The sequence below is a fragment of the Microtus ochrogaster genome, chromosome 7 (assembly GCF_000317375.1).
Source record: "Microtus ochrogaster isolate Prairie Vole_2 chromosome 7, MicOch1.0, whole genome shotgun sequence".
Taxonomy (NCBI): domain Eukaryota; kingdom Metazoa; phylum Chordata; class Mammalia; order Rodentia; family Cricetidae; genus Microtus; species Microtus ochrogaster.
In genome coordinates this window covers 74,012,979-74,024,630 of record NC_022014.1, presented here as the reverse complement: position 1 = coordinate 74,024,630, position 11,652 = coordinate 74,012,979, and the positions used below count along the sequence as shown (strand labels likewise).

At 41.4% G+C, this 11,652-nt stretch overlaps 1 protein-coding gene across 1 annotated transcript in view; it reads right to left on the bottom strand.

Annotated features, from left to right (window-relative positions):
• Window positions 1–7,333: 7,333 nt before the first annotated feature.
• Window positions 7,334–11,652, bottom strand: part of Kcnj2 (potassium voltage-gated channel subfamily J member 2) — a 7,633-nt gene continuing 3,314 nt past the window's right edge. The window contains exon 2 of the mRNA XM_005350669.3: window positions 7,334–9,463. Within this exon, the coding sequence (XP_005350726.1) occupies window positions 7,938–9,221 (1,284 nt within the window). The 5' untranslated portion in view covers window positions 9,222–9,463 and the 3' untranslated portion in view covers window positions 7,334–7,937. The remainder of the gene's footprint in view (window positions 9,464–11,652) is intronic.

The following is an 11,652-nucleotide window of genomic DNA, read 5'->3' as shown; positions in this document are numbered from 1 at the left end:
GAATATTGTTAAATATGTATGATAAGAGCTGTTGATCTATATTCATGATACCCAATTGGTAGTAATTTCTGAATAATTATTATTTACTGTCATATGTATACTTTTTATTTCTAAGTACAGCTTTGGTTCCTAAGACAAGGAGACAGCCATACTGACCACTTCCCAAATGGTAATCTATTGAAGTCAATTACAACAAAGAAAGCTTTAAATACACAGAACTATATAATCACGCCTTCTTTTGGCCAGTTTGGATAGAACTTTCTAGAATTCAAACTTCTGAACAGCTTCAAGATCTCAGAATAGAAGCTCAAACCTGTGTAACAGGAGTGGGCTGCTTGTTGTCCTGCTGCCTGGCTATCTTACACCCAAAATAACCGCACAAAGACTAGTAATTAAAACACGGCTTGGCCATTAGCTCTAACTTTTTATTGGCTAATTCTCACATCCTAATTCAACCCATTTCCATTAATCTGTGTATCGCCACATGACTGTGGCTCACCGGCAAGATTCTAACCAGTGACCCTCTCAAGCAAGAGATCCATGGCATCTCCCACTCTGCCCTTCTTCCCAGCATTCAGTTCTGTCTTCTCCATGCCTACGTAAGTTCTGCCCTATCAAAAGGCCAAGACAGTTTCTTTATTCAACCAATGAAAGCAACACATAAACAGAAGGACCTCCTATACCAAACCTGAAATACAAAAGTAGCTTCAATCCCAAGTCAACTTGCTTGAGTCTGTGATCCCAGCTACTCTCAAGATTGAAAGAGAAAAAAATATAAATTCAAGGCCAGTCTGGACAACTTAGTAAAATCCTGTCTCAAAATTAAAATGATAAATGGGGATGGATTTTAGTTCAGTGGTTTGCTGCTCACCTGTTATTAAGAAGTCTCCAATGCCATAAAGGAAGAAACTGAGGCTGGGGTGATTGATGGTGAACAGGGATGGGAAAGGAGAGGGAAAAAAAAAGTAGAATTATCACAAACTCCTCTTTTGAACCAGATCTTTCCTCTTTTACCTGGATCTCTTGACTTGCATGGTGCTGCTAGTCTGACAGCAGTTTTTGATCATCTATAGCCTACGTGATAGGCAAAGGAGTTTATGACAGCATCTGTAACATGACAATACAGGGCCTACGCATCATGGTGCATTCATCCGCGTTCATTGATACCAAAGATCAGAGGGAAAGCCTGAATTGTGCTAGGTGACATCTGTCAGGGAACAAAAGCTCAGGTCATGGTTTCACAATAAATAAAACATGTAAAAATTTAGATGCCACCATGAAGAAAGGCCCATATTAGCTTCAGTAACCCAAGGAAATGTTAAATAATATATATCATTATTTTAAACCAGAGAGAGAATTATAACTTAAGAAAATCATTCCTCCAAACAATGAATATCCCCGAGGCTACACATTTTCGTTACTTGGAAATAGCCACTTACATATAATTATTCATCATTATTATCCTTGGGATTTGGTAACTCTCCCGTGCTGGAGCTGGCTCACCTAGCTTAATCTCCACCCTTCCACATTCTCCCTAACTTTCCCCCTTCCTCACCAGCTTCCAAATAGCATAATTTCTCCCTCCCAGTCTTCACTGAACATTCCCTGCTTAGCATTGAAAGACCAGCACCTTGGGAACCGGCTACTTTATTTCTGAGCTAAATACTCTGATAGTTTTAGCCCATCTTTTGATGGAGGAAGGTCATTGGTTAATTAAATAAAGAAACTGCTTGCCCTGATAGGTTAGAACATAGGTGGGTGGAGTAAACAGAACAGAATGCTGGGAGGAAGAGGAAGTGAGCTCAGAGACGCCATGCTCCTCTCTCCCGGGCAGATGCACGCAATGAAGCAAGCCGCCAGGTCAGACATGCTGAATCTTTCCCGGTAAGACCGGTGCTACACAGTTTATTAGAGATGGGTTGATCGGGATATCAGAATTAGCCAGTAAGGGCTAGAGCTAATGGGCCAAGCAGTGTTTAAAAGAATACAGTGTCCATGTAATTATTTCGGGGCATAAGATAGCAGGAGGCTAGGGTGCTGGGGACACAGCCCTGCCACTCCAATTACAACAATCTTTGTCTTAAATGATATAAGTTACTTTTGAAAAAGTCTTTAAAGATAAACCTCTGACAGGATTTTGATTCGTGGGACCACAAGGTTAACAGGGTCCATGTGAGAAAAGCAATAGAGAGATCTCAAACCACATGCATCATGGACTCTATGTGTGGGTCTGGTGTTCCCTCTGTATATGTAGGTGTGTTTAGCTTGACAAAAACAAATCCATTTGATTCAATCCATTACCATAGCTCTGAAGTGAAATCTAGAATTAAATACTTTTCCTTCTTCACAAATATTATTCAAGGAACTGTGGCCTACAGAGCCTACAGCTTGGGGGAATTGGAGTGTATGCCACTCAAAGTCCCATCTGATCAACAAAACTTTCCTGAAATTCAACTTGGAAGTTTATTTATGGACATTATTTTGTTTAATATCTGAATACATACACATTTATGTATTCATTATGTATTATGAATTATGTATGTATATGAATACATATACATTTATGTGTGCACATACAAACGAATAAATGCAGAGAAACAGAGGTGGGGTCTTTATTGCATCTGTCCTGGCTTTATCATGCCATGATCTTCTTTCCTCTCTGAACCACAGGAGTATCCTGTTACCTTCCGGTTGCCCACAGCATGGAGAATGCAGAAGTGAATGAGGTGGTTAGGTACCTGCAGTTTGGTGCGTGGCAGAGCGTGGTGGTTTTGCCTAGAGACAGGCCTGAGCTATTTGAAGTGAACTGAAATGCCTCTGAAGCTTGAAATGTATACAGGTCACAAAATTAGCGTTTACACATGCAATGATTCTACCTCTTCTAAGTGACCCCTCAGCCCCGGCTCTCCAGATCATAAAGGAGTGGTCTCAGCCTCAGCACCTCTGCTGTTTGAGCAACTCCTCATTCTTCCTTGACCTTCTGGCTAAAATCTCCTACAAAGTGCTTCTCCAGGCCTTGATCACTTAATTCTCAAGTCATGATCGAACAGGAACCACAGAGTTTTGCCATTAAGATGAAATTATTTAATAGTTGCCAAGAAGTTGGAACCACCTTCAAAAGGGTTCTCTGAGTAAAAGAAATAGCAAGAAGCACATATCTAGGAACAGCAGGGTCCCTTATATCTCCAGCTTTGGAAAAATCGGTGACTTAATAGAAGGAATGACCCTTTTTCTCAGAGACCATTTAGAGCTGGTAGTGTTGTGTTCTGAAATAATAGGTCACATAGTGGAAGGAGATCATTCAAATCTTATCTCAGTGATTTTTTTAGCTTTAAAAGTCACCCTCACTGTCTTTGTTTATCATAGATTTGAAAAAATCAAAGGCAACCAACCAAATATGATCCACTTCTTGTACTTGTAACTCAGGTTTTTTGCTCCAACACTTTAGCTCACTTTTGCTCCTGTTGTCTGTGACTGCACTGCTTTCCGACTATAAGGGTATATAGCTAACTTAAAACAAAAGCCCTCTGGCCCAGGAAGTCAAAATATGTTCTCCCATTGGTTGCCATATCTGCCTTCCTAGTCCTACACTAAACATATAATACCTTGATTTTGTTTTGAGGGGGAGATGAAATATAGTAGGAATATAGCTCAGTTATCAGTGCGTAGCATGCACAAAGACCGCGATATTCTCTCCTTGGCACCAAATAAACTAGGCATGGTGACTCATGCCTGGAATCTCATCATTGAACGTAGATGCAGGAAAATCAGAAGTTCAAGGTCATCCTTGGCTAAAAATTTAATTCAGAGGCCAATCTGAGCTACATGAGATACTGTCATAATAGTTTTAAAAAGGAAGAAAGAAAACAGGATAAATAATATACAAGGCAGAATCTACCCCAAGTCAAGGGTCAACAAAATGTAATTACTGCAAGCTAATAATCAAAATACAAACCATTTCTTAAGTTTTATTTTGTTTTCTTTTTTTTTTTCGATCCTCTATGCTGTTTTGTCCCAAACCAAAATACAAGCTTGATTTCGTCTAACTTGGATTAAACTAATCTGCCAGTCCCCTGCACCTGTGTGTTCAGGCCATTTCTATAGATCTATTCAGTCAAGTAACCAGAGTTAATGTTTCATTGTCTGAGAATATTGATGCTAACATCCCTACAGCAATCATGCAAGAAATCCAATGAAAAATCCACAAACTCATTTTCATTTTTTAATTTTTATTTAGAAATAATAAAATAAGACATAATATATAAAAAATATGTACAACCCATGGTTTGTGCAGTACAATAGGAAGACTTTAGATACAAAAAGATGGCAAATGGGGAAAAATAATAACTATCATGATTGTCAAAGGCTAGGATTGTTCAACTCGCCAAAGCCTGGAGCTGAAACCTAACATTCCTAGGAAAGAAACTCTAGTTTACGGAAGGTTGTTGGAGGGGATGCAGTAATGCAGCCTTTTATACTTTCCACCTTAACATCATTAAACAGAGTGAGGGGGAGCTTAAGCCACCCCTAAGGATGAACCGTTTGCTTTAAGGGGGTGACTGATTATAAGATAAGAGCTGACATTCGTTGTCTGCAAAGGGGAGCAAGTTCATCAGACACACAGCAAGATTGAGGGAGAGAGGAATTGAAAGACAATGAATAACGCATTGACAAAACAAGAACGGAGTCAAAGGAACTTCCTCTAGGGATTTGGAAATGACTACAGTGCTCTACGACATTCTAGAAATGTCTGATTCAAGTATATTCTTAGAGGGATAGAAAACTATTCCTTTCTCGATAATCAAAATAGAATTCACTTTGTCTACCTTTTATTTAAAAATAGAATAACCAGGAATCTATGCCTCCCCCCTCCAAAAAAATATATAATGCCCATCCAGACACGGGCATACATTCTTTAAAAGGGAATACATCCTAGAGGGATTTGCTCGCAGCAGAGAAGCAATGGGCATCTGGGAATAAAGCCCAGATGTTCAAGGTGAGTCTCTCCATCTGCATACTAGTGGCAGGTGTGTGCACTAGTTCCGGAGGCCCAGTCAACAAAGACAGATATTCTGAAGGTAAAAATGCAGGGAGAAATGCCGTGCATTACCTATGTCTTGGCTCTTGGCAAAAACGAAACAAAAAGCCATTTAAAGCTCGTAACTATTAAAATGCTAATAACTACAAAAAAGCTCTTGAAAGGAACAGTCCATGCTGAAATAAATAACAGAAGAACATACCAAAACGAACCTCCAAAGGCTGGTAATATTCGCTAAAACCATGCTAACCGGTAGCATAACAGGTGCTAGCTCTCAGAATCACTGCTGTAATTATACCTCCTATGGTATAATTTTTTTTTCCTTTACAGATTTCTATTTACATTTGGCTTTAAATATGAAAATATCTGATAAACTTTATAAAATGTACACTTTAAAAATGTAGCTTCTGCAAAAGTTTCTTGAAAAAAAAAAAAACAAACGAAAAACAAACCTATGCACCAGAAATTTTAGATGCTTTCTTCTTTTTAAAAAATAAGTTGAAAGACTCCCCTCCCTCTTTTCTTGCCCCTGTACCCACCCCTTTTCAAATAACTCAAGTCTTTTTTAATGGTAGCACTGTGTGTCTGGAGGGACCTCCAGGTGGTCACCCCCGTTCTCCACTGCATCTTCATTTGATTTACATTCCACTGAATACTCTTTGGTTTGATAATTTTCCTCTGCAAATCTCCTTCATAGCAGCACCTGAAGCCCTCCACACGGCCTCGCCCTGTCACAAGCCAGTTCCTTTTGTCTTCCAACGACCCCTCCAACTCCGATTCAGGTAACTTCCTAACCCTGCCTTTAAACGCAGATGTACAATGATGAACCCTTTCTCATCGCTGCTCTCTTGATTTCCGTGAGAATAACACCCACAGTTACCCACCCGTTGGACTTAGGCCAGTTGATAACAGCAGAAACTGTCATCATTTTACAGGCCCTGCGTTCAGATACGGCTGCTCACAAGCCACAGACCGGCACAAACATCGACTGAAATAAAATACATGATTCAAGAACAAGCTGATTTTTAATGGCATATTAGGGTGTAATACCATTCGAGAGTTGATTTTCAGACTCCAAACTAAAAGGCAAAATGAGCAACCCTGGGATGCACAAGCGGGGGGCTTTAAAGCCAAAAGAAAAAAAGGTGGGGGGGAGAGTTTCATTATTGGGCTAGAGTGGGCGTGGGGAGAGGTGTTTTCATCAAGTCAGGTGACAAGGCAGAAGAGGATTCTAGAAAATAATGTGCCCTTGGTAACCTGCTTCGGGACTTTACAAGAGACAATGACCAGCTCATAATAGTCATGAGTGTGTACACAGAGAGAAATAACCCGTTAGACTCTTAACTCATTAGCTTGTAATTGTGTTGTGTTTCTATGGCTCACTAAGACCCTAAATACTGAGACATTCTCTCCTACCCTTTTCTGCCATTAAAAAGGCAGCTTCCTTCCCCTTTGTAAAGTAGATTTTTGCATTGAAGTAGCACACACACACACACACACACACACACACACAGAGAGAAATCCCCTGCTTTGGCATATTCAGCCCATGTTGTCTCTCTGCAGATGCCTCATAAGGACAAGCTTGGAGGCCAGATATCGTTCCTAATGTGACACCAAGTCAGAAATTTCCTGACTGTCAAAGCCATAATTCGGTTGCAAAATTTTTAAATCTCTTCCATGCTGGATGGCTCTGTTTGTAGAATGCCAGGTTATCAACCAAGTTCAAGCAAGACCTTGGAATGTGCAGAAAGAGAAAAGCTCAGAACGATCTGAGTGGAGTATCTCTTTCTCCCTCCTTTGAATACATTAGCCTGATCTATGCTACCTATCAGGGAAAGAAAGATATTGGGATAGTGTGTATGTGGGTGTGACCCATGGCCCCTTTCCCTTCCCCTTCAAATAAGAAGGATGCACAAAAGAACAAAATTGAAAACACATATTTATCGACTTTGTTTCTCTCTTTCAGACTAAGGTGCAGAATGAACAGACAGGCTGTTCAACATCTTGCTGAGGTTCAAAGTTAGGGTCTCTGGATTTCCCAGACAACCCATGGGGCTTTGTTTCCTTGTTAATATAAACTCCACTGTGCAAAAAGATGTGCATTCTCTTTGGTATTTATTTTAGGTAGTCTAACTGAAAATTGGAGATAACCTATTAGTGTAGTGGAAAGGAAAAGAATAAAACCCAGAGGCTACCATTTGGCTAGGGTTACATAATGCCCTTACATAACAAGAAAGTGGAGAGAGGGAGAGAGGGAGAGAGAGAGAGAGAGAGAGAGAGAGAGAGAGAGAGAGAGAGGTGAGAGAGATCAATTTTAGCAAAAAAAAAAAAAATTACTGGCCTCAGAAAATCAGGCTCTCATTTTGGCAGTTAATAGCCAAATACTTGACACTTTGAAGCACACTGCGCGCCTTCAACAATGTTCAACACTGACTTTTTAAAATTATGTAAAAGGTAACCTACACTGCAACAAAAATACAGTTTGTGTTCATGTAGTTAGCAGCTTTTCAAAAATTAAGGCAGAGTCTTGCCTGTGTTATGCCATTAAAATCATTCTTGTTCCCCTAAAGAGAAGCATTCCAGATAAACTAAACTCCCAAACTGAGGCTTGCCTGCATATTCAAGTTTTGTAAAAACACAAAACAATACATTTAAAACCCCACAACCTTTTCTACAACGGACATGTGCCATCGGGTCTCTCGGAGGCCTGCAAAGAGCTTGCCATCAGTCATCCCGCTTACAGTCTTTTCTTGAAACCTTTGTGCTAGCCTTAGTCTCTTGTGGCTACTCGCCTTCACCCACCTCTCGACCAGTACCATGGTCTGTATAACTGTCTCGGACCTCTGACCAACAACAGACTGTGTAGCGATGTACATATTCCAAAGATGGAATCCGCCAGTCATATCTCCGATTCTCGTCTTAAGGGCCTGGGTTCTAGAGGTACGCTTGCCTGGTTATGAAGGTCTATGTCAGGAGGTGAGTCTGTACTGGTGCTCTCTGGGACTCCATTTTCACTGTCCTCTTCCTCTTTGCTTGTGAGGGCAACTTCATTTTCGTAGCAAAATGAATTCGCATTGGAGAGGATGTATTTCTTCTCTGCTAAGTCTCTAGCACTACAAAGGGGAGTGTTAGGTACCTCGTAAGTCTTATGGAATCTTGAATAGTCCACTTTGTAGTAGTGTTTCTCTTCGAAGAGCACAGGTTCATAGCGGTGACCCCAGAGAATTTCGTTGGCCAGATATGAACTCCGGCACTGTGTGGTCATGGCGGTGGCCTCCACCATGCCTTCCAGTATGACAACAATTTCAAAGTCTGCATTGTCAATATCCTGCTTACTCAAGTCATATAAAGGGCTGTCTTCATCTATTTCGTGGACAATAGTGATAGGGGACACTAGAAATATGCGGTCAATTCCGCTATCAAAACCAACATTGATATCTATCTGGTCCAAGGGGATATACTCCCCTTCTGAAGTGATTCTGGATTTGAGGAGCTGTGCCCGCACGTGAGCTTCCACAAGGTGGCTTTTGCGAAGATTGCCCACCCTCCACATTAAGCACAGCTTGCCGTCCCTCATGGCGATCACAGCATTGTGACTGAAAACAAGAGTCTCGTTCCTCTTCTTTGGCTTTGCCATCTTTGCCATGACGGCACCGATGATGAAGGCGTCGATGATGCAGCCCACGATTGACTGAAATACCACCATGAAAACAGCAATTGGGCACTCATCTGTCACACACCGGAAACCATAGCCAATGGTTGTCTGGGTCTCAATGGAGAAGAGGAAGGCAGCCGTGAAGCTGTTGACCTCAGACACGCAAGCTTTGCTCTCTTTAGAAGCATCCAGGTCCCCATGGAGCAGGGCTATCAACCAAAACACGCAGCCAAAGAACAGCCAGGAGAGCACAAAGGCTAGGCAGAAGATAACCAGCATCCATCGCCAACGAATGTCAACACAGGTGGTAAATATGTCTGCCAGGTACCTCTGTCCCTTCTCACCGACATTGATGAACTGAACATTGCAGTGCCCGTCTTTCTTCACAAAACGGCTCCTGCACTGTTGTCGCGTGTGGACTTTACTCTTGCCATTCCCGAAACCGTTGGCCACTGCCATGGTGGCCAACTTCATGCCATCTTCTTCCGAAGAGACAATGCTGTAGCGGTTGGTACGCACACTGCCCATTGCTTCCGCCGTGGACGCCAGTGTTTCTGCTTTAGAAAACAGTCTGAGTTTTTGCAAAACCCTTTGAAGAAACAGTTTTGAATGTTCGGTGGAGACACACACACCAAAAATTAAAAAAAAAGAAAAAGAAAGGAAAGATGAGGAGAGATAGATGCTTCCAAGGACCTTGGGATTCTACCAAGGTTTGCCTTTTGGCCGATAGAGTTACCTTAGTAACTCAGCTGACATCCAGAGAACTTGTCCTACAAGAGAAGAGAGTATTCATTATAAAACAGCTATACTTAAAGGAGTCCTACTGTCTACGACACAAACAAATGTGCTTTGGATTGGATTGTGTGGAGTTTTCTTTGTTCATACAAATGCTCTTTTAAATTTTTATATAAAATCACAGTCACTGCACATGGATGAAGTACCTCTGCTCGTCATTCCACCAAAATTTCAATTCCCATTTCTTCTACTGTTTTCCAGCAATCTAGAATATTCTAAAATCCATATCTACTTATCAGTGCTTACTCTCTTCCAGGGTCTCAAGGTAATAAACAGAAGATTCATTCTGATTCTAAGGTTTGCACCAGCTTCTAAAAGTAGGATATGTCCAGAGAATATTTCATAAGGACAGCCAGGGTATTTGTCCAGTTACATGTGCATTACGAGAGAATGGCACAGCCTTACTGACAAGGTTGACATCTATGGGCACAGACAATTTTGTTTCAGTAATAATGTTGGGCAGACAGTCCTCTGCAGCATTTGAGATGCATCCTAACTTCTGGATACTGTTTGGACTTGCTCTGTCACTCCCCACACTTGAAACACACACTGTGCAGAAATGTCGGATACCATCTCCCTGAATGCAAGTGACTCTGATTTGAGGACGCAGATTGGCTCTGGGGAATAGAGAGCCATTCTGTTGCTTAGCAATATCACTCCTGAAATTCACCAGGGATGGGATTGCCATGTGTAATGACAGGGTAGGGAGGAAGCCACCTCTGTTCCAAAGGCCCAGGTCTTTAACGGATTGAGATAAGGCAAGGGCTCATTTCATGTGGGTCCAAGGCTGTGTTCTCTCCAACAGAGACAACTTTGTAATCAAAGTCGCTCATAAATGCCAGTCAGCTTACTTTCGCTTCTCCTGCTCTTGTTTGCTGTAGGTTCCTATGGAGAAGGCACTCACCTTTACCTAACATGAACAAATAGTAGCTTAGTTTCCAGCTTCCTCCCACTGCCTCATTCTGCCCCAGTGAGAATTTAAAATTTAGCTGCTTGCTTTGACTTTACTTCAACTCAAAAATAAACTAAAATTAAAACTACATTTTTTTTCTAACACAGAAAAAAACAAAAGAAAGCAAAAAGGAAAGAATAACTAAGAAATGGTCAAAGGTGTTTTCTCTATGTGATGTGTATTAATGAAGTCTAGAAGCAAATTAATATTAATATGGCCTAGAACTAAAAACTAAAAGTGATTTCCAACTTTTCAAACTGCCGAATCCATGTCCTGTTTTTCAGAGGGGCGACAGAAAGGATCCGAAATGGGTTGAGCCTTGGTGAGAGGGCTCCAGTTTTGATTTTCCCCGAAAGGCACATGAGTATGGATCAGTCAGCAGAACTGTTTTCTGCCAAGCCAGCTGCAGACATAGAAAGTGATCCATTTGTCCTTACTTCATGCAGCCCTTCACCAAGGGGCAAGGTGCATTGTCTCTGGAAATGCCATGCTGGGGTCTTCTGGCTTCTCCTTCTCTGTCTACACTATTAGCAAGCTGTACCCCAACTTAGTTTTCTTGAGATTAGTCATCTGTGAACATTGCAATGTGTGTTACATTTTGCCAGCTTTTGACATCTAAATGATGTTTTATTTGAAAATGCCTTTGGATTGCTTTATTTTAAAAAAAAATGATCCTGTGTTTGGCACCTTCCCAACCTTCTACCTGCTTCACTGTTTTGTCTGCTAGCCTATGAAGTGTGCGTTTGGACAAGTGCACGAAGAATCCTATTTCTTAGACGTCTAGATCCTGGATTTGGAAAGGAATATTTTAACAGTATTTTCAGATGATTTGGCTCACACAGTGTTGCCAAATGTGTCTCCTTGAACATGGAGACAGTGGCAGGACACCAAATACAGGTGTGCTTTTCTTTAAAACGTGGGGATGGGTCAAAGGGGTCCCTTCAGAGAGTGCATCTGAGTTAAGCTCAATTGTAGAGTATTTTATGATAAGCTAGTGCCAATGAATCCCTTTTCACTATTCAAAAGAAGTGTTTCATGCATTAATATCACGGGCCATGCAGTCTCTCCCAGGTTTCTTCACACTGACCCCTGCCTCTCTCCAGATAAGAACTTAACAAACTGCCGGGCGATGGTGGCGCACGCCTTTAATCCCAGCACTCGGGAGGCAGAGGCAGGTGGATCTCTGTGAGTTCGAGACCAGCCTGGTCTACA